The sequence below is a fragment of the Macaca mulatta genome, chromosome 15 (assembly GCF_049350105.2).
Source record: "Macaca mulatta isolate MMU2019108-1 chromosome 15, T2T-MMU8v2.0, whole genome shotgun sequence".
NCBI lineage: Eukaryota > Metazoa > Chordata > Mammalia > Primates > Cercopithecidae > Macaca > Macaca mulatta.
This window is the reverse complement of record NC_133420.1, coordinates 44221705-44243221: the sequence shown is the minus strand read 5'-3', so window position 1 is coordinate 44243221 and position 21517 is coordinate 44221705. Positions and strand designations below refer to the sequence as shown.

The following is a 21517-nucleotide window of genomic DNA, read 5'->3' as shown; positions in this document are numbered from 1 at the left end:
GCCCCCCAGACAAGACCTCATAGCCTTTTAAGTACAAGTGTCCACAGGAGTGCTCTTCCAGAAGCTTGTGCCATCCAACTGCAATGCTTTCTGCCATGCTCCTCATTGTGCAATGAAAAGGGGCTAAGAGTTGGGATCCCCAAGGATCTGGAAAATTCAACCAAGGATCTGGGCAGCCAGCATTCTAGAAACCCATGGATGGCCTTCAGAACTCTGGTGAATGTCCCTTCCCCACTACATCCCCGCCCAGCCAAAGATTCTAGAGAATCCCTCCCAACTTGTCTACAGTGTTTTAACATTTCAGAAAAATCTTCCAGGGGTTTGGAATCCTGGAAAATTTCTGTAGTGTCTCAGGATTTCCAACAGCTTCCCCCAATTCTAATGTTCCGAAGTAGTGAAGACCTTCTTTTGACAGTTCTTGAGAACTCTACCATGTTTCGGGGTCCAGAGAACTGCCCCCTACTTCTAGCAATCTGCAGAAGGCCTGTAGCTTGCAGGGCTCAAGAAATGTTCTTCTGAGTCCACAAGTTCTCGATAAGCACCAAGTGAATTGGAAGGGTCCTGATACATTACTGGGATCCTGTGGAATTCCCCCAGGGTTTAGGGATCCTAGAAGTATGGCAGTTCTAGAGGGAGGATGCTGACTGTATTTGTCTGTTCTCATGCTGCTAATAAAGACATACCCAAGACTGAGTGATTTATAAAGAAAAAGAGATTTAATGGACTCACAGTTCCACATGACTGGGGAGGTCTCACAATCATGGCAGAAGGTGAATGAGGAGCAAAGTCCCGTCTTATGTGGTGACAGGCAAGAGAGCATGTGCAGGGAACCTGCCCTTTATAAAACCATCAGATCTTGTGAGACTTATTCACTATCACAAGAACAACACGGGAAAACCTAGCCCCATGATTCAGTTTCCTCCCACCAGGTCCCTCCCACAATACATAGGAATTACGGGAGCTACGATTCAAGATGAGATTTGGGTGGGGACACAGCCAAACTATGTCACTGACTGAGAGATGGATGCATGACTTATGAGACAAGGGTAGTGAAGGCCAGTCTCCTTGAGTCCTATGTCTCTTTCTGGAAAAGGATGTGGGGTTTTGCTGAGCTGGAGTGTGAACTGGAACCGGGAAACTGGAAAATCGTGGCTGGCTCCAGCAGGAATCGTCCAAACATGAATGAACCAGTGAGGCCAGGGTCCCCCTGGGTGGTCCCCCTCCATCCTCCCAAGGCGATTAAGGAAAGCTCTCACACTCTCACGCTTGGTGCCAAGGCCTCCCCTGCCTGGGGCTGAGGACCTCCCAGCAAGCAGGCCCACAATGCAGTGAGATAAGGGTTCTGGGGAGTGGGGAGGAGCCCAGGCACAAACCTGCAGAGCCACCCAAGCTAATGTGGCATCGAAATTGCCAATATTAGAAAATAAAGGCTTTAGGGCACTCATCAGGCTCAACCTCCCTGTTCAGGTCTCTGTACAAACATCACCTCCAACGGAACTCCCTGCTTAGGACTGCACCCCTGCCCCGACAGAGCTCCACTCTCCTGCTCTATTTTACTCCATAGCATTTATCACCATCTGACATGCCACGTATTTTGCCCTCTTTGTTTGTTGTCTATGTTCCATGAGGGTAAAAGTCCTATGCTTTATTCAGTGCTAGCCCACAGAAAGCAGGTTCTTATAGAATGTTTGCACTGAAAGCATCCATGAGTAATAATGACAGCAAAGACCACTAGCATGTATTTAGCACTAACCACATGCCAGGCTCTGTTCTAAACAGTTCTGTCAATATATATTGAATGAATTTTTTTTAACCTGATCATCAATTCCATCAAATTGCCATGTTGACTAAAGGTTGCTTTTGGCGAAACTGTCTGCAACTGGCAAAGCTACATGCTCCACTCTTTCCACATGTCAGGGAATTTCATTCGCAAGACAGTTTTGTAAAGAAGTACTGTTATTGTGTTCCTTCTGGGGATAAGTGACTTGGGCTCAGAGCAATTGAGTCACTAGCCCAGGATCACTCATGGGTTTGAGCTTGGGTGGTTCCATCTGTGGGCTGAACCACAGCCTGCTCTGCCTGGTCCGGCTGGCTGTGGTATCTGGCTGTCACCTTCTGTCCCTGGGCTCTGCCTCCACAGATTCTGGCCTTCCAGGAAGCCACCACTGTAGAAAACCTCTAATGCCCAGTCACAAGTGTTGCCTACCAATTCCTGGCCACGGGGGCTCCAACCCAAATGGACTCCACCACTCCCAGCTTCAGGGACCAGCCCTGCATAGACTCAGGAGCCAAGGGCCTGCAGTGGGGGAGACCCAGAGAGGCCCAGCAGCCTGCCCCAAGTCACACAGCACACTCAAGTATCCTTGAAACAGCTTGCTCTTATCTCTGGGTCCCCACTCCGCTAGGAAAAAGGGGGTATATTCCCAAAGCTAGTTTCCAGAATGATGGGTGGGAGAGCACTGAGTCTTTCTTTGCTTGGTCCTGCACTGGGGAGTGTGGTGGGGTAAAGCGATCCTGATTTCCTCAGGCCAGGTCTGAGGAGCACAGTGGCCAGTCTGAGGAGCACAAGTGGCCAGTCTGAGTTCTGTTCCAGGTGGTGGCTGTGACCTCCCTCCAGCAACCCCAGCTGCTCCCTGGCTGGCCCTCTGGTCTCAGCCTGCTGCCTCCCAAGGGCTCCCCAAGCCTGTGGCTAAGGCCGTCCTGCCCGGACCTTGCCTAAGTCCAGGTCATGGGTCTGAGGGGATGCCCAGCCCGAGGCCCAGCTCAGCTACTACTGGCTGAGGTGTCTCATCTCCTCTGTGTTGGTCTCTTTATAGTACCCCGTCTCCAGTCAGGCTACCTCCCACAGGTGGCCAGCGTGACCTAAATACAAATTTAGGCTGGTGATGCCTCAAGACCCTTCCATGGCTCCCCTCTGCCCTTGGCACAAGCCCAAACTCTGGTTGTGGCCTGGAAGGCCCTGCCCTTCCTGGCCCTGACCACCTTTGGAACCTCAGAGGTCTGTAACCTTTGCGTCCACAGCCCCTCCACCTTCCCTTGAACCAAATGCTGTCTACCCTCCAAGCCTTAGTCATGGCCTCCTTGGGAAACCTTCCCTGACCCCCTCAATGGTCACTGATCAAGTGACTTTCCTTTGTGCCTCCACAGTCCCTTGGGCTTCCCCCAGCCCATGTGAGGTGGTAAATGTCTGTCTGTCCCCCAGCACACTGTGAGCTCCCTGGAAAAGCCACCTTGGTCCTTGTTTGTCTTGTCACCTTATGGCTTGATTTGCAGTTGATGCCAGCGGTGTTTTGCTTTGTTGTTTTTCAAGGCTGGAGTGCAGTGGTATGATCATGGCTCACTGCAGTTTCAGCCACTTGTTTTCAAGTGATCTCCTGCCTCAGCCCCCTGAGTAGCTGGGACTATAGGTGTGTGCCGCCATGCCCAGCTGATTTTTTATTTTTTGTAGAGATAGGGTCTTACTATGTTGCCCAGCCTGGTCCCAAACCCCTGGGCTCAAGCAATCCTCCTACCTTGGCCTCCCAAAGTGTTGGGATTACAGGCACCCAGCCATCAGTGTTGTTTGTTGAATGAATGAATGAACAAATGAAGGAACCATGTGGGTCTGTTTCCCTAACGGTAAGCGGGAGAGTTAGGTTAGCCTCATAGCTCTCTCTATAATGGGCCCTCTCTCTCTTCCCCACAATTCCTCATGTCATACCTGGACTTCTCCGTAACCACAGACCCACTGTATATGGTTTGGCTCTGTGCCCCCACCCAAATCTCATGTTGAATTACAATCTCTAATATTGGGGGAGGGACCTGGTGGGAGGTGATTGGATCATGGGGGCAGATTTCCCCCTTGCTGTTATGACAGTGAGTCCTCACGAGATCTGGTTGTTTGAAAGTGTGTAGCACTTCTCCCTTCATTCTCTCTCTCTCCTGCTCCGCCATGGTAAGATGTGCTTGCTTCCCCTTCGCCCTTCTGCCGTGATAAGTTTCCTGAGGCCTCCCAGTCATGCTTCCTGTACAGCCTGCAGAGCTGTGAGTCAAATCGCGTTTCTTCATAAATGACCCAGCCTCAGGTAGTTCTTTACAGCAGTGCTGAGAACAAACGAATACAGCATTTTACAGGGCATTAATGCCATGAATCAGATATTGCTCACAGCCTTGACCCCAGATATTGCTCACAGCCTTGACCCTCACTAGAACTCAATGGGAAGGAAGCTGTGTCCCCCACTTAATTGACTGAAAATCAGAGTGTCCAGAGAGGGAACAGGGCTTGCCCAAAGTCCCAGTGCAGATCTATGGCACAAGAAGCCAGGCCTCCTGATCCCCACCAGCACCAGGACCCACGGTGACACAGAGTGAGCCCTTTGACCACCCATCTCCCTGTGCACCAGGCCAAATCAGTTTCCCTCACGTCTCCTTCATGGAGATGCTTGCCATTCAATTGCCCCCCGCCTACCCAATGGCATGTAGCAGTTGCTTAATCAAAACTTGTATAATACATGAAAGGAGGCCAGGCGCGGTGGCTCACACCTGTAATGCCAGCACTTTAGGAGGCTGAGGCAGGCAGATCACGAGGTCAGGAGATCGAGACCATCCTGGGTAACATAGTGAAACCCTGTCTCTAACAACAACAACAACAACAACAAAATACAAAAATTAGCTGGGCGTGGTGGCACGTGTCTGTAATCCCAGCTACTCGAGAGGCTGAGGCAGCAGAATCGCTTGAACCTGGGAGGCGGAGGTTGCAGTGAGCTGAGATCGTGTCACTGCACTCCAGCCTGGCAACAAAGCTAGACTCCATCTCAAAAAAAAATACATGAAAGGAGATGGGAGCTTGGGATATTCCAGACTGGAAGGGGACACACATTTGTGCCAAGAGTCCTAGCCCTTCCTCTCTCTAACTCCCCATGGGGAAGTGACTGACAATCCCAGAGGACAGAACCGACCAGACTTGGAGCTGATGCCTCTCTTTATTCATGTACTTCATCCCCTGCTGCCTGGTTTCTCCTGAATCCCCTTGCTCCCCTAAATAGCACCCCCAGGCCCCGCCCCAGCCCAGCTTCAGGTGGAGTGGCTGCTGTCTCCATTTGGCAAATGGGGAGACTGAGGCCCAAGAGCACAGAGCCCAGTCTGAGGTCACACAGCAGTCTCCTGGGTTCCCATTTGGCCTTCAACGGGGAGAGAGGACTTGGCCTGGGCTCCGTGCACCCTCACTGCAGGGTGGCTGGCTGCGGCCACGTCGCAGGGAGCTGCCAATCTGGTCTCTGAGGGCCTCCAGTCTCTGGGCCAGGTTTGGAACCCCGGCCCCACCTAAGGAGCAGTGAGACTCAAGGCCTGCCCTCTCCTGGGCCCCTCCTCGCCGAGGTCCATCTGGGTCCCAACATCCTCTAGAGAAGCCTCAGGGGGTAGGTGCCCTCCACCCTTTCCCCCACCCCACCCCCATACACCACGGGCTCCAGCATACATCTGGGCATGCAGGTGCTCCTAAAAAGAGAATTCCAAGTTTGGAAGTAGAAAGATCTTAGAAGCCACTTCTCAATACCCACCCCATTTCAGAGATGAGGCCTGGAGAGGGTGGGTTCTACCCCAAGATCACAGAGAACATTAGGGGCCCCTCCCTCTCTCCCTTCTTCACCTCTCAGACCTGGTGATGTCTTTGGGGGCCTCACGGGCATGGGGGGTGCAGAAGGTACCACCTCCTCCTCCATCAACATCTCTGCCAGGACTCGAGTCTGAGTCCAGTCACTGTGACTCCTGGGCCAGGGTGAGTTGGGAGATGGGAGGTGAGCCTTTGAGCTCCCCAGACCAACCCCCTCCGACCTCAGTGTCCCAGGGAGGGACCCACCTCTCTCTTGGGCACTTGGCAGAGCCAGGGCTGCATGGGGGTGCCCAGGGTGGGGGTCGGGCAGATGGGGGCCTGCCACCTGAGGCCTCAGGGTCCAACACCTGCAGGAAAGACCAGAGCGCACTCTGGGTGACCTCAGTCCTGCCTCTCTGTGTCCCACTTACCTGGTGCTAGCCATGAAACCCTGCTATGCCTACCCCACAAGGTATCAAGAATGTCAGGATGGCATAAAGGGGTGGGGTCCTGGTCGCCTTCTTCTGTGTGCAGCAGGTGGTTCTTCTCCCAACCTCTCCTGAGACTAGAAGCCTCCTGAGAGCAGGAACCATGTCTGGTCTATTTCCGAATCCTCAGAGCCCAGAAGAGAGGTTGGTATAAAGCAAGGAGCTTGGGGAGTTACTGAAGGAGTGAGTGAATGTACAATTCAGTAAATCCATAAGTGAGTAAATATGTGAGTGATTGAATAAGTGAATGACAGGATGAATTCCTAAAAAAGGGCAGGGTGGAGAGGAGGGAGGGTAAACAGCTATTTTAAACCCAGGCAGAGGGAGCCCTAAGCCAGCCATTCACTCCCCATGATCTAGCATGGAGCCCTGGAATCCCTGGGGCTCTGGACTGATGACTCCTAGATCAAGGGCTCCGGTTCTCCCAGCCTTCCCTCACTCCCACCTTGGCCTTTCCTACCTGGGGCAGGTGGCGCTCCCTTGGCAGGCAGGCCCAGTGGGCAAGGGGCACTCGACACAGTGGGCAGATGTGGCAGCAGGGGCAGGAGTAGACGGGTGGCAGTGCCTGCAAAAGGCTGCGTCAGAGGCTCCATGATGTCCCTACTTGTCACCCCTCCAGGCTGGGCAGTGAGACTCACGTGATAAGGGGGAGCTGGGGCCATCACACAGGGACACGGTGGGGTCAGGCCAGGGCCCTGCTGGTGACGGTAGCTGGCAGAAAGGAGGCGCCTAAAAAGAACAGTGGGGTCTATGCCTGCAGCCTCCAACCCTACCACCAAGCTGGCTTTCAAATCCCCTTCCCAGCTAATACTCCTGGATCCCGTACCAGGTACCAGGCCCTGTTCTCAAGGTTTTACATGTTAACTCATTCTCTCTGATCTTTAAAACAAGCCTATAAAGTAAGCATGATGATGACCCCCATTTTACAGAAGAGGAAACCCAGGCAGTGAGAAGTTAAATGACTTGCCCCAGGTGACACAGCTAGTCGGTGGCAGAGCTGGAAACTGAACCTAGTTGGTCTGAATCCAGAGGCCAGCCTCACGCATTTCATTAAGCCTCAAGCATTTCATCCCTTTTTCCAGCTGCCCTCTGTCCGGAGGCCTGGCTCCAAGTTGGTGGCTCTGCTTACCTCTCAAGTGCATGGACCTGCTGGGCCAGGATGCGCTGCTCATTCCGGGCCAGGTCTTGGCTATTCTGCAGCTGGCTCTTTTCTTTCCTAGGGTAGAGCACAAGCCAGAAAGGGGTAGGAAATGGGGCTTGCGGGGGCATCAGTCAGCTCCTCTTCATTGCAGCATAGCACCAGCTCAGGAAGCAGGTGGGACATAGGGGAGCCAGGGACAGGGAGAGGGGGCAGCTTGGCAGAAGCAGCTTAACAGTGATGGGTGGGGGGGCAGCATCCTTCTGGCTGTGGGCTGGACCCTACCTGAGCCTCTCATTCTCCAGCATGAACTCCTGTAGCATCCCGTACAGGTTCCGCTGGGCCCAGGCCACCCGGGCCCCACTGAGCCCTGACGCTGCAGGGAAGCAGGAGGTGGTGGATCCACAGCAGCCCCAGACCCTATCCCCATCCTACTCTGCCTCCAGGGAGCTCATACTCTTGCAGTCCATTTGGTCCAGCTGGAATTGCAGGCGACGGTTCTCCTCCTGGAGCTGCAGCATCTCTGTCTCTAAACGCTGGGGCTGCTTTGCCACAGGAGACTGTAGGGAAAGAGGCCCAGGGCCACCTTTATGGTTGTATAAGTTGTGCACTGCACAAGGACTTCCAGGTGTGGGAAGTAACTGGGGCCTAAAATCCAGCCCATGCTTCACTCGTCAGCCTTGCATCTTGGCACAAGGCTGCATCTGCCTGGAGGGGTTACCTTGTCCTAACTGCACTGTCCTGGAGGGCCCCACTCTGAGCTGGACTCAGCTCTGAGTCCAATCCCAAACTCAGTTCTGTCCAAACCTTGGGCCAGATGATTCCAGACAAGACCCCTTATTAGACCCCAGATCAATTCCCACTTAACCATGATACCAACTGAGCTAGACCCTGAATCAGATTCCAACTCAAACTCCAACCCTAGACCTGCCCTAAACCTGGCATGACCCTGGCTGGGACCCTGACCTCACCCTACACAGCCATGACACCATTTCCAATCCTAATCTCAGCTTTGACCCAGTCCAAGACCTCAATCAAGGGACTCAGGCTCCAACTCCTGCCTGATCGTCCAGCAGCTCCACGCCTGTCCCTCAGCCTGTGCCTGCCTATACTCACCTTGGGGGCCTGCGGCCGGGTGGTGACCCGCTGAGCTCGGCTTGCATATCGAAGGGTGCTGAGAGTCTCAGGAAGGCACTGGGCTGAGGGGGACACGCAGGCCACCTGGGGAGTGCACTCCCACTGAGTGCTCCTCTCTGGGGGCCCCCTCCTCAAGACCCAACCTTCCCTGCCAGGCCCCGCTTAAGTACCATGAGGGTGACCCCACGCCCTCCCAGTGAGTCTGCCAGCAACTTGGTGAGCTTGCTGTCCCGGAAAGGGATGTGGCTCTGCTTCCGCTGTGGGTCCAGCAGCAGGGAGATGCAGTGACCTGGGGAGAGACATCAAGAGTCGGGAAGGTTACATTGCTTGCCCAGGGCCATCAGGCTGGGAGGCTGCAGAGCTGGGCTCTCCACCCAGGCCTGCGTTGCCCTAAAAACCCATCTTTCCACATGATCTCATGACTCAGTCAGATTGGTCCCCACCGCCAGACTGGGACTCTTCGAGGGCAGAGAAGGCTCTGTATACCCTGACCCTCAGTGCCCAGCAAAGGGCCTGGTACTCAGGCACTCAGCAGGAAACTTCTAACAAATGGATTGAACACAGAGGAGTTTCGTGGGCATCTCGCACGCATGCCACAGAGGAATCCTGAGGGCCCAGTCCCTGAGGATCTCCAGGTTCGCTATCCTGGGGTGGGGATGGGGAGAAAGGTCAAGTCCCTTCCCTTTACTGGGCCTCAGTCTTCCCAGCTGCACAAGGGACATGCCAAATGTCTCTGAGGGCTCATCTTCTGCAGTTGAGTGGTTCTATTTCCCAAATTAGCATGTAACTTCATACACCGTTAGAGTTTATAGATTCATAAGCAGTGTTTTACGAAGGGAGAAGTCAATAGCAGAGCTGGGGCCAGAATGAGGCCTCTGGTTCCTGGATCGCAGCTCTTTAACCCTCTTCTATGCACTACAACTCCTCTGGTATCCCCTATTGTGGACAGCTGTGAGCCAGGTGCAGAGGAGAGACAGGAAATCACACTGGTGGCCCCCAGGTCTCACCCAGGGCCAGCAGGCTTCGGTTTATGCTGTTGGCCTCAAGCATCAGCTCCCCACGGGATCCCGTGGCTGCAACCTTCTCGCTGCCTGCCAGGTCCACAAAGCACAGCTTCCCACCAACACAGGGTGCCCCGGGGTCCACAGGAGGCATCTGCTGGGCCTGAGGGGTCAGAGCTTCATGGCGACTTGGGAGGGACTGTCCCCACCAAAGCCACAAGGTTATGGGGCCAAGGGTTTCCACTAGTACCCCCCATGCACACCCAAGTTGGTTTGTATGTCCAGACACAGACTCTTGCTGGGTGGCCCTGGACAAGCACCTTCCCAGGCTGGGGCACTCACAGTTTGATGGCTGATGTAAAGGGTGAGCAGGGCATGGCTTCGGCTGGAGGCCTGGTTCAGGGTGTGTGCTGAGCTCCTTCGACGGCTGAGACCTGGAAGGGAAAAACATCAGGAGCTGGACCTGGTAGGAAGAACAGGTCATCACCAATGAAGAAAAAGGAGCAAAGGAATCCTGGTGGAGGAGCAAGCCTCATGCAAAGGCAGGGAGGCAACAAAGTGGGTGTTGTTCAGGGAACGATGGGATGCTGGGTCCTGCTGTAGCAGAGATGGGTGAATGGAGGATAGAGAAAACTGAGCAGAAGAATGACAGTCAGATTTGCATTTTATAAACATCTTTCCCAAGGCTTCGTGAAAGAAGGAGGAGAAACTGAGGTAGCGAGATCAGCTGAGAGGTGTGGCAAAGTGTTGGGGCCAGAATCTACAGTCAGCATCTCCAGTGTCTGCCAAAGGAGGTGTGTCCAATAAATACTTGATTTAAAAAAAAAGAATGAGGCTGAAAGGGAACGGCCTTTAGGCTAAGCTAAGAGGAATGACCTTGATCCTCGGGGTCCTGGAAGGGTGGAGGGTCTGGAGGCAAAGAGAGATGGGGTCTGCAGCATAGAGTAGAATGGATTGGCAGGGGAGAGCCTTGAGGTGCAGAGACCACCAGGGAGCAAGAATGAGTCATGGCTGAGGCGGAGGCCCTGGGCTAAAGAGAGAGCGTGAAAGGAGTTTGGAAGGCAGAATTAGCAGGCCTTGTTGGCAGTGGCTGCAGGGTGTACCCTTGGGCCATGTCTTTGAATTGTAGTTTACTGGTCCTTCCCCACCTCCCCCAGGAGTCATTTCTGAAGCTGCAGCTGCAGTCTAGGTCCCAAGTCCACACTCAGTGAATAATTGAGGAATGGGCACCCCTCCCCGCAAAACTCCCCGCGGTCAGCACACACCCATTTGCAAAAGTTCCATCAGGGCCTCCAGACTCCTAAATTCCACCACCCGCAGCTGCTCCACATAGAAGCCCTGAGTCTTGTTCCATCGAACAGGGAGGGGCCGGGGAGACCCCAGGCTCAGCAAGTCCCGAACCTGGGAGGGGAGGGAGGAGGGTGAGGAAACGGGGAAACGGGTCCACCCACCCCCAGATCTTACTGACAACAGAGTCCCCCACCGCCCCTTCTGCCCTTTGATCCAGGCTCCCTGGAAAGAAGCGCTCCGTTTCCTCGTGGGCTGTCTTTCTATTCCTTGCATTCCCTTACCTGCTCATTGTAGATCTCCAGATAAGAGGCGCGAAGGGTGACAGGGGCACCCAGGTGCTGCACGCGGTCTAACAGCCAGGCGAAGGTCCTCTGCATGATGCCAGCCAGGCTAGGGGGTACGGGCACCCCCTCCCCCTGGGGGCAAAACCAACTGAGCCATTGTCATCTCCACAGTAATGACTACCCTCTGTAGCGCATGTATGATACCGTGCGCCGGGAAACGTGCCAAGTTCCCAAGCAATGGCTCATTTAACTCATAGTCGGTACTGTCACTTCCATTTTACAGATGAGAAAACTGAGAGCTAGGAAGGGGCCAAAGCTGAAGCCCAAATGCTCCAAATTGGGCAAGTCCCTTCTCTTTGGTCCTCAGCGTCCTCGTCTGCAAACAAATGGGTCAGGCTGCATCGTCCCAGTCCCTTTCCTCTGGGAGTCTGCGTCGCCTGCGACTCCCCAGGGTTTCCAGCCCACTCAGCCCCGCCCCGTGAGGGCTCCGCCGGCGCTCGCCCACCTGGGGAGGGGGTCCAGTCAGGGTGTAGGTCTTCCCGGAGCCCGTCTGGCCAAAGGTGAAGACAGTGCAGGAGAAGCTGCGGGCGGCAAGGGTGTAGCTGGACTTGGGCGGCTACCCCGGGTGGGGGTTGGGGGTGCGTCGGGGCCCCGCCAGGCCCGGCGCGGAGCGGAGGCGAAGCTTCACTCACCCCCGCAGCGCCAGCTCCCCCAGGCGCCGCACACCGCACGCCCGGAACACGTCCTCCTGCGTGCACGCCGCGTCTAGCACCGCACCGAAACGGAACGCCACTTCGGGACCCCCGCCTGGAGGGCTCACCTGGCGCAGGTAGGGCAGAGGAGCGGAGATCTCTGGAGGAGGGCGGGGCACCCTGGAGGGGCGGGGCACCCTGGAGGGCGGGGCACTCTGGAGGGGCGGGGCACTCAGGAGGAGCGGGGCACTCTGGAGGAGGGCGGGGCACCCTGGAGGAGGGTAGGACTCTCGATGAGGCACTTGGTGGGCGGTCACCCTGCCCTGGGGGTAAGGGGGACACTCAGTAGGGGCGGGGCATTCTGGGGAGGGTGGGACACCCTGGAGGGGCGGGGCATTCTGGGTGAGGGCGGGCACCTTGGGTGCGCGGGCCCTCAGAAGGGGCGGGGCACTCGGAGGGGTTGGCGCGGCGCACCATGGCGGAGGGCTGGGCATCCTGGAAGGGAGGGGCACTCTGGGGAGGGTGGGGCACCTGGGAGAGGAACACTCCGGGGGAGGGTAGGGCCTAGGGCAAAGTTGCCTGGGGGAAGGGACCTGGCGTCCCCGGGATTTGTTGGGGAGACAGAGAGACGGGTTCCTCACCTGCAGAGTCCGGGTCCCTGAGCAGTGCAGCACGCTCTGCTGCCCTCGACGTAGCTCGGCCGCGCTCATGGGACGTACCCTGGGGTCCGACAGAAGGGCAGATGGTACATCCTGATGTCTTCATCGATCCCTGCCTCGCCCAGGTGCCTCCTAGCCAACTTATACCCACCTGAGCACCACCTGGATGGGCGTTTCCGGCCCCTCTGGCCCTTGCTCCAGGCTTCGCGCGAGATCCCTGTGGGCAGCAATGCGAGTTACCATACCTGCACCCAGCGGCTGTTCAGGACTCCTCGAACCTCTCTGAAGATCTGCTTACCCGTCGGGTGACCCGCGTTCCTCCATGTCCTGCTCTGCACACGCAGTTAGCTCCGCCCGCGTCTCCTTTATTTACTCCCCCCAATACCCTCCCTTCTCCACAACACTGGGACTGTCTACACACTTCTTGCATTCCCACCCCATCCCCCATCCCAGGCAGCCATCCATCCGGAAAGGCTCCAGCCTGCCCAGGGCTGGCTCGTTAAAGATTTACCCTTCCTCACCCCTGCGGTGGAGAAAGTCTCTCCCAAGCGAGGGGACCCCTAGCTAGGGGGTTCTGGAGTCTGAGGATCCCTTGCTCTTGGCCAGTCCTCACAAGAGGGACCCGTGGGACCACTCGGACCCGCCTCCTTTGTGCCCAGATGGGGAAACCTAAGCAGGTAGGAAGAACTCAACCAAGGCCACAGAGCTAGCCTGCACAGGACCAGGCTCTACCCACTCTTTCCACACACCCACGCCCACCCCCAGCAGCGCAGCTCAGGGCCCAAGGAACCGCACAGGTCTCAGTCAGCTCTAGGGATGACCTGGCTGGATTGAGTCTCTGAGCTGACCTGAGAACAGGTTTCCAAGCACCTGGTAAAACACTGGGGCACCTGCCTCTCTAATGCCAAAGTTAATCCTAGGCCAGCATGATTGTTTAACCCTCTCCTGGTCTGGCTTATGAGAACAGCAGAGATGTCTGTGAGTGTGCAGGGATGGGGCAATCACTTATTCTGTGCCAGTCTCCATGCTGGGCACCAGGGCAGAGGAGCCCCATGCAGCCTCTGACCCTTCCCAGCTCACAGTGTGTCTGGAGAGATGGATAAGTACAACCCAGCCGTGTGTAGGGCCTTTAGGGGGAGTACAGAGGCCTGTAGGAGCAGTGCGGGTGGGGAGGAGGTGAAGGTTTTCCAGGCAAAGCAAACAGAAGTCAGGATGGCCAGGGTGGGGTGGGGGAGATGAGTGTGGCATGGAGAAGTAGTTTGAGGCTGGACCTAGCTTATGGCGGGCACATCAAGGAGTCTGGACTCACTCTTCAGGGAACCAGGAAGCCATTAAAGGATTACAAACAGGGATGTGACACCATCAGATTGGCATTGTTATTATTATTGTCATCCTGGCTGTCTTTGTATGTTCTCTGAATATTTCTGCAAACTCTCTGGCCCCCAAACACACATTAGGGTGAAAGCCCTAAAAATCACTTTTTCTCAATGTAACACATTCTATACCACCACAAATGACAGCCAGCTATCAAAGCCACCCTACTGGAGAATGGGCTGTCTTGGATGGCAGTGAGCTCCCCAGGCAATGGAGATGTATAAGAAAGAGTCAGTTGACCTTTTGGTTTAGGACCCTCTAGCAGGGACCACAGGGAAAGTTCTGTAGAACAAAGTACCACTGCTCCCAGCTCTGACACTAACTTGCCACAGAGTCTTGGCCTCTCTTAACTTGTTTCCTTCCTGTAAAAAGGGATTAATGACTTCTCTCCTATTTGACATGGTTGTTCTGAGATTTCAATGAGACAGTGTTATCGAAAGTGAAAGTTGTAAAGAATTACCTAAAAACAAAAATAAAAATTCCTAGATGATCTCTAAGTTCCCTTTCAACTTTGAAGTTCCTTAATCTATTATATTTTTGAGTCCTTGAGGTGGATAAGACAAAAATTACTATCCCTGTTTTTCAGAGGAAAAAAAAAACTGAACAAAACAGTGAAAGGCAGGGAAGGTTACCTAAGGAGAAAGCAACAAATGGCAGAACTGAGAGTTTAAACCCAGAACTATGAGCTGTACATCCTGATGCTGCTTGCTATGGCAAGTTGCTTTTGTCAGGAGTAAACCCAGTAAATGAACAAGGTGCTCCTTTAAAAGTCCTTGAAAGTGTTGAAGACTATCAGTCACTAGCATCTTAGTGTGCATTGGTTTAGTCAGATTGTGTTCCCTCTTCAGGCTGGACTGAGATGAGCCACGCTGAAGGGATTTTTTTTTTTTTTTTTTGGAGATGCAGTTTATCTCTCATCACCCAGGCTTGAATGCAATGTTGTAATCCTGGCTCACTGCAACCTCCACCTTTGGGTTCAAGTGATTCTCCTGCCTCAGCCTCCCAAGTAGCTCAGATTACAGGTGCTCACCACCACGCCCAGCTAACTTTTGTGTTTTTAGTAAAGATGGGGTTTCACCATGTTGGCCAGGCTGGTCTCAAACTCTTGATCTCAGGTGATCCACCCACCTCAGCCTCCCAAAGTGCTGGGATTACAAGCATGAGCCACCACGCCCAGCCTTGAAGGGATTCTGATAAAAGTGCAGAAACAGGGGATATGTTTCAAGCTGGTCAGTGGGGACTTGTGCACCAGGCTTCCCATCCTGGGTCAGAATGTGTACATGATTTGATGTCCTTTGAATCACAAATGCAGGAGCAAAGTCCAGGTTCTTTTCTCTAACAGTGAGTGCAAACATCTGCTACCCTTTAATTGAACAGTCATGAGCAAGCTTTTATTAAGCCTCCCCTAGGTGTCAGGCAGATTTCTAGGCACTTGAGATGCATACATTAGTGAACAAAACAGATAAAAATTCCTGCCCTTGTGGAACTTACCCTCTAGTGAGGTGGGAAAAGAAGATAATAAAAATAAGCATATAAATAACTTACATAGCATGTTAAAAGCTGAAAAGTGCTATGGAAATAATATCAGTCAGTGTTGGCGATGGGGAACAGGTTGTTGTTTATATAGTATAGTCATGGAATACCTCATTGAGAAGGTGACTTTTGAGGAAAGACTTCAAGGAAGAATGTGAGTTAGTCATGCAAATATTTGGGAGAAGATTATCCTAGGCAGAAGAAATGTCCAATGCAAAGGTCCTGAGGTGGAGTATGACCAGTGTGTGTTCAAGGAATGGAAGAAGGCCAGGGTGGTTGGAACACAGTAAGGGAAGAGTGGGAGACAAAAGATCATAAAGGTGGCTGGGTGCAGTGGCTCACCCCTATAATCCTAGCACTTTGGGAGGCCGAGGCAGGCAAATCACAAGGTCAGGAGTTTGAGACCAGCCTGACCAACATGGTGAAATCTTGTCTTTACTAAAAATACAAAATTAGCCAGGCATGGTGGCACAGGCTTGTAATCCCAGCTACTCAGGAGGCTGAGGAAGAATCACTTGAATCTGGGAGGCAGAGGTTGCAGTGAGCCAAGATGACACCACTGCACTCCAGCCTGGGTGACACAGCAAGACTCTGTCTCAAAAAAAAAAAAAAAAAAAAAAAAAAAGATTATAAAGGTAATAGGAGCCTGGTTATGTGCAACCTTGTAGCCCACTTTAAAGATAAAGAAATATCTAGCACATCTGAAGCTGCTGAAAAACAAAGACAAAGAAGAAACCATAAAAGCAGCCCTAGGGAAAAATGCATAACCTTCAAAGTAGCAATAATAAGACTGACAACTACTTTTGAGTAGAAACTATGGATGCCAACAGACAATAGACAGTGCATCTTTAAAATGCTGGGATTAAAAAACAAAAATCAAACTGGAATTATATGCCTAGCAAAAGTATCCTTCACAAATGTAGGTAAAATAGACATTTTTAAACAAACAGAAGCTGAGAAATTCACCTCTGTTGATCATCACTACAAGAAACACTAAAGGAAACTTTTTACATGTTGAATGAGAACTAAAGGAAAAAATAAAGAGCACCAGAAAGAATAAATATGGGATGTATATAAACTCATTTTGAGGCCAGGCATGGTGGCTCAAGCCTGTAATCCCAGCACTTTGGGAGGCCCAGGTGAGTGGATCACCTGGTGTCAGGAGTTCAAGACCAGTCTGGCCAACATGGTGTCTCTACTAAAAATACAAAAATTAGCTGGGCATGGTGGTGGGTGCCTGTAATCCCAGCTACTCGGGAGGCTGAGGCAGGAGAATTGCTTGAACCCGGGAGGTGGAGGTTGCAGTTGGCTGAGATCGTGCCACTGCACTCCAGTCTGGGTGACAGAGTGAGACTTCATCTCAAAAAAAAAAAAAAAAAAAAGAAAAAAAAAGAGAATCATTTTGACTGTTTAAAAGAAAGTAGCACTAACTTTTTGCTACCATTATAATATATATAGAAGCAAACAGACATTACACTAGAATAAAGGATAAGTGGAGTGAATGGAGTTAAACCATAGAATTGTAGCGTTGGTTCTTCAATTGTTTGGGAAGTGATAAAAGTACTAACTTAAGGTAGACGTAGTAGTTCAGGGATGTATAGTGACATCTTTAACATAACTACTGTAAAAATAAGAGTTAAAACTACGAAGCTAATAGAGAAAAATGAATTAAACTACTTGACTGATTCAAAAGAAGACAAAAAATGAGATATAAAGTCACAAAGATGTTGGGTGTGGTAGCTCACACCTATAATCCTAGCATTTTGGGAGGCTGAGGCAGCTGGATTGCTTGAGCCCAGGAGTTCAAGACCAGCCTGGGCAACATGGAGAAAAGCCATTTCTACAAAAAATACAAAAAGTAGCTGAGTATAGTGGCACATGCCTGTAGTCCCAGCTACTTGAGAGACTGAGGTAGGAAGATTGCCTGAGCCCAGGTCAAGTCTGCAGTGTGCCATGATCATGCCACTGCACTCCAGCCTGAGCAACAGAGTAAGACCCCATCTCAAAAAAAGAAAGGAAGGAAGGAAGGAAGGAAGGAAGGAAGGAAGGAAGGAAGGAAGGAAGGAAGGAAGAAAGGGAGGGAGGGAGGGAGGGAGGGAGGGAGGAAGGAAGGAAGGGAGGAAGGAAGGAAGAAAGGGAAAGAAAGAAAGTCACAAAGAATAAATGGAACAAATAAAAAACAAATAACAATATACAATTAAACCCAATTACATCAGCAAGTATATTAATTGTACATGGGCTGAACACTTCAAATAAAAGACAAACATTGTCAAACTGGATACAAAAATCAAAATGTTTCTATGTTGAAAAAAAGGAAAGCCAACTTCAAATTTAAGAAAAGAAATAACTGAAAATGAAAGAATTGAAAAAGTTGTATCACACCAGCCCTAACCAAAAGAAAGCAGTACAGCCATATTAACATCAGACAAAATGGACTCTAATGCAAGAAGCATCAACAGAGACAGTGAGAAACATTTTATTATATTATATGATTCAACAGGAAGACATAATAATCTTAAATTGTATCCATCTAATAACAGAACTACAAAAAGGAATAGACAAATTCACCACCACAGATGCTAATCTTAACCCAACTTTCTCAGTAACTAAAGAACAACAGGTAGAAATTCAGTAAAAATATAGAAGATTTGAACAACACTGTTACCCAACTTGATCTAAATGACATATACAAAACACTATACCCAATAATGTGCAGAATACACATTATCTTCAAATGCACATGAAACATTTTCCAAAATAGAGGTTGGGCTGTAAAGCCAGCCTCAACAATTTTGAGTGATTAAAATAATATTGAGTGTGTTATCTTACCATAGAGGAATCAACCTAGAATCAGTAAGGGAAAGGTAACTAGAAAATCCGCCCTCCCTCCCCTGCTGCCAAATAATTGGAAATCACACGGAAATACTTCTAAATGACCTCTGGATCAAAGAATAAATAATGATGGTGATTAGAGAATATTTTGAAATTAACAATAAGGGAAGTAAACTATGTAGTTAGGCAATGCTGAGAAGAAATGTATAAGCTCTGCTCATATTAGAAAAGAAAAAACGATTGAAAAATCAGTCATTGAAGTTTTCATCTTAGGAAACCAGAAAAAGAATAGCACATTAAACCCAAACAAAGCGGGAAAGAAATTATGCAGCTAATAGCGCAAATCAGTGAAACCCGTAGCTGACATACAATAGCCAACACTTGTTTCTTTGATGAGATCAATAACTTGTATAAATGCTTAACAAACTAAGAAAGAAAATAAAAAGAGAAAATGCCAAGTACAAATATCAGAAATAAAAAAGGGAGTTTACTACAGATCCTACAGATATTAAAAGAGTAATAGAAGATATTATGAGTAACTTTATGTCAATAAATCTGAACGTGACCATATTTGTGAATTCATGAACAAATCACTTAAAAATCTCAATTTCCTAAAATGGATAAGAGAAAAGAGTAGGATATCTGAATCATTTTATATCTGTTCAACAAGTTGAATTTGTAATTAAAAACCTCCCCACAAAGGAAGCACTTAGCCTGGATGGCTTCACAGGGGAATCTTCCAAACACTTAAGGAAGTAATGAAATGAATCTTAGACAAAATGTCAGCAATAGAGCCAGAGGGAGAATTTCCAAATTCATTTTTTTAAAAATTCGACCAGCCTAACCCTGATATCTGATCCTTACAATGACATAAGAAGAAAAGAAAACTGCCAGCCTTTAGCTCTCATGAGCACAATTGTTAAGATTCCAAATAATTATTGGCCAATCAAACGCAGCAATATAGAAAATACATAATACGTGTGGATTTAGTCCAGTAACTCAAAAGTTGCTTGAACATTTGAAAGTCAATCAGTGTAATTCAACACATTGATAGAATAAAGGAGAAAATCGAATGGTCATCTCAATAAATACAGAAAAGACATTTGGTAAAATTTAACACTTGCTCACTATAAAAATAAAAGCTTTCAACAAACTAAAAATACTATGGAAATTTCTTAATTGAATAAAGGTTCTTTACCAGAAAAAGCCTACAGGTAATATCATATTTAATAATAAAAATAACTTCCACTTCTCTTACCATCATCCTAGTATAGTAAGGCAGAAACGTATGTAGAAACTGGAAAGAAAGAATTAAGTTAATAAGACTGTTATTTTTCACAGTATACATAAATACACAGACATATGTGTATATAGAAAATTCTTAAGAATCTCCAAAGTCTCTGATACAATGTCAATATGCATATATTATATATACTTGTGAATTACATATAAAATACACAATTGGAAATTAAAATGTTAACATTTAGAGCAGCATCAAAAAACACAATGTCTTAGAAATAAATTTAATAAAAAGCATTTGAAATAAAATGTTGAAAAGAGCAAAACATTGCTGATATTTAGGAAGACCTAAATAAAAGGAGAGAATTACTATGTTTATGAATTAGAAGATAGAGCATTGTGAAGATGTTAATTTCCCGTAAACTGACATATGTAGATTCAATGCAGTCCCAATCAATATCCCAGCAGGGACTTTTAAAAATGAAAATTGACAAGCTGACTCTAAAATTTATATGAAAATGCAAAAGACTACAACAGCCAAGATAATAATGCAGAAGAGCAAAGTTGGAGGACTTAATCTACCAGATCCCAAGACTTAATGTAAAGCTACAGTGATCAAGACAGTGTGGCATTGGTGCAAAGACCAGCGAATGAAATAGAACAGCCTCCAGCAACACATCTGTCCATAAGCATCACCTGATTTATGACAAAGGAAGCGCTGCCCTCAGTTGGGAGAATATTGTTCTTTTCAACAAATTGGGCTGGATTAATTGGATATCCATTTAGGGAAAGAAAAAAAAATCCTTGATTTCATACTTTACATCATTCACAATATTAATTTAAAATTTATGGTGGATCTAAATTTAGAAGAAAATCTAGATGATATTTTCCTGACATTGAGAGTAAACAAAGGTTTCCTAAACAAGTCACAAAAAAGCACTAACCATAAAAAAAATTGATGTATTGGACCACATTGAAATGAAAAACTGTTCATCAGAAGATTGCATTTAAGAGGTAAAAAAGCAAACCGCAGACTGAGAAAAGTTATTTGCAATACGTATATCTGACAAAGGACTTCTATCCAGAATATATACAGAGCTTCTACAAGCCAGTAAGAAAAAGAATAACAACCCAACTTGAAACTGACCAAAAGGTTTGAACTGGCATTTTGCAAAATATGATATCCAAATATTTAATAAACATATGAAAATTGCCCAACATAATTAGTCACCAGGGAAATGAAATTAAAACCATAGTGAGATACAAGTACTCACATAACAGAATGAATACAATTCAAACGAAAATGTTTGTGAACCATTTTCAGAAAACGATTTTGCAATATCTACTAAAGCTAAACATATCCCTATCCCATGATCTAGCAATTCCACTTAGGTCTCTGCCTAAGAGAAATGAGTGCAAATATCCAACAAAAGACGTATATGAGACTGGGCATGGTGCTTCTCACCTGTAATCCCGGCACTTTGGGAGGCTGAGGCAGGAGGATCGCTTGAGCCAGAAGTTCAAGACCAACCTGGGCAACACGGTGAAATCCCATCTCTACAAAAATTACAAAAATTAGCAGGGTGAAGAGGCTGAAGTGGGAGCATCACTTGAGCCCAGACGTTGAGGCTGTGAGCCGAGATCGTACCACTGCACTCCAGCAGAGGCAACAGAGTGAGACCCAGTCTAGAAAAAGAAAAACGAAAAGAAAAAAAGACACATATCAGACTGTTCATAGTAGCTGTTTAGCCACCTCCTCCATCACCACCACCACTATTTCTACTTCCATCATTGTCATCATTACCACCACTATCACCGTAACCCCATCACCACCATCACCAAAACTCAACCATCACCACCAACACCTACTTAACCAGCAGGCGCCATAGTCATTTTTAGTCACTGCAACCACCGTCACCACCATCATCAAAATCTCTACCGTGACCACCACCATCATCACTATTACTACGCTTCCATCCTTCGGAGTCTGGGCTTATTCATTCCAGGAAACTAAAGCTGCTAAGCTGGGCTCCCAGCCAGTGGCACCCCCATTGACCACGGTGCTCCCTGTTCCCACAGCTAGGGCTGAGTTCTCCTGTGTACCCCCTCTCCTCTTCACCCTGTTTTTGTCTGCAGACTGCATCCCTTCTTCAGGAGCAGTAAGTCTCGGCTTCCCCTGACGTGGTTGAGGATAGGACAGATGGAAGGCCTGCAGGGACCTTAGCAGCCGGCTGGGCACCCCGCAGGGCGCATCCCCAGCCCTCGCTAGAGGGCAGCAGAG

The 21517-nt window shown here is 49.4% G+C and overlaps 1 protein-coding gene across 9 annotated transcripts; it reads right to left on the bottom strand.

Moving 5' to 3' along the window:
• Window positions 1-694: 694 nt before the first annotated feature.
• KIF12 (kinesin family member 12) lies at window positions 695-14123 on the bottom strand. Of its 9 annotated transcripts, none has more exons than XM_077968252.1 (20): window positions 12557-13098; window positions 12410-12475; window positions 12241-12319; window positions 11600-11727; window positions 11413-11488; window positions 10905-11039; window positions 10599-10734; window positions 9676-9767; window positions 9340-9496; window positions 8503-8621; window positions 8312-8416; window positions 7653-7755; window positions 7481-7571; window positions 7187-7273; window positions 6696-6786; window positions 6518-6622; window positions 5837-5937; window positions 5627-5745; window positions 4522-4612; window positions 695-4083 (listed from the first exon to the last, which is right to left on the bottom strand). In XM_077968252.1, exons 1-19 carry the CDS (start codon window positions 12580-12582, stop codon window positions 4560-4562), a joined length of 1869 nt encoding a protein of 622 aa, XP_077824378.1. In that variant the 5' UTR covers window positions 12583-13098; the 3' UTR covers window positions 695-4083; window positions 4522-4559. The 9 variants fall into 9 exon arrangements, with proteins under 9 accessions (XP_077824378.1, XP_077824379.1, XP_077824382.1 ...); XM_077968253.1 differs by having other exon boundaries at window positions 5636-5745; XM_028834929.2 differs by lacking the exon at window positions 4522-4612 and having other exon boundaries at window positions 2359-4083.
• Between the last annotated feature and the right edge of the window lie 7394 nt (window positions 14124-21517).

Bases quoted from the DNA above. Each gene is read 5' to 3' on its own strand.
- KIF12 (XM_015117011.3), bottom strand. From the start codon at position 12,582: ATGGAGGAACGCGGGTCACCCGACGG. The intron at 12,320-12,409 runs GTGGGTATAAGT...GTCGGACCCCAG, and splicing joins CCCATCCAGGTGGTGCTCAG to GGTACGTCCCATGAGCGCGG. The intron at 7,572-7,652 runs GTATGAGCTCCC...GCTTCCCTGCAG, and splicing joins GGACCAAATGGACTGCAAGA to CGTCAGGGCTCAGTGGGGCC.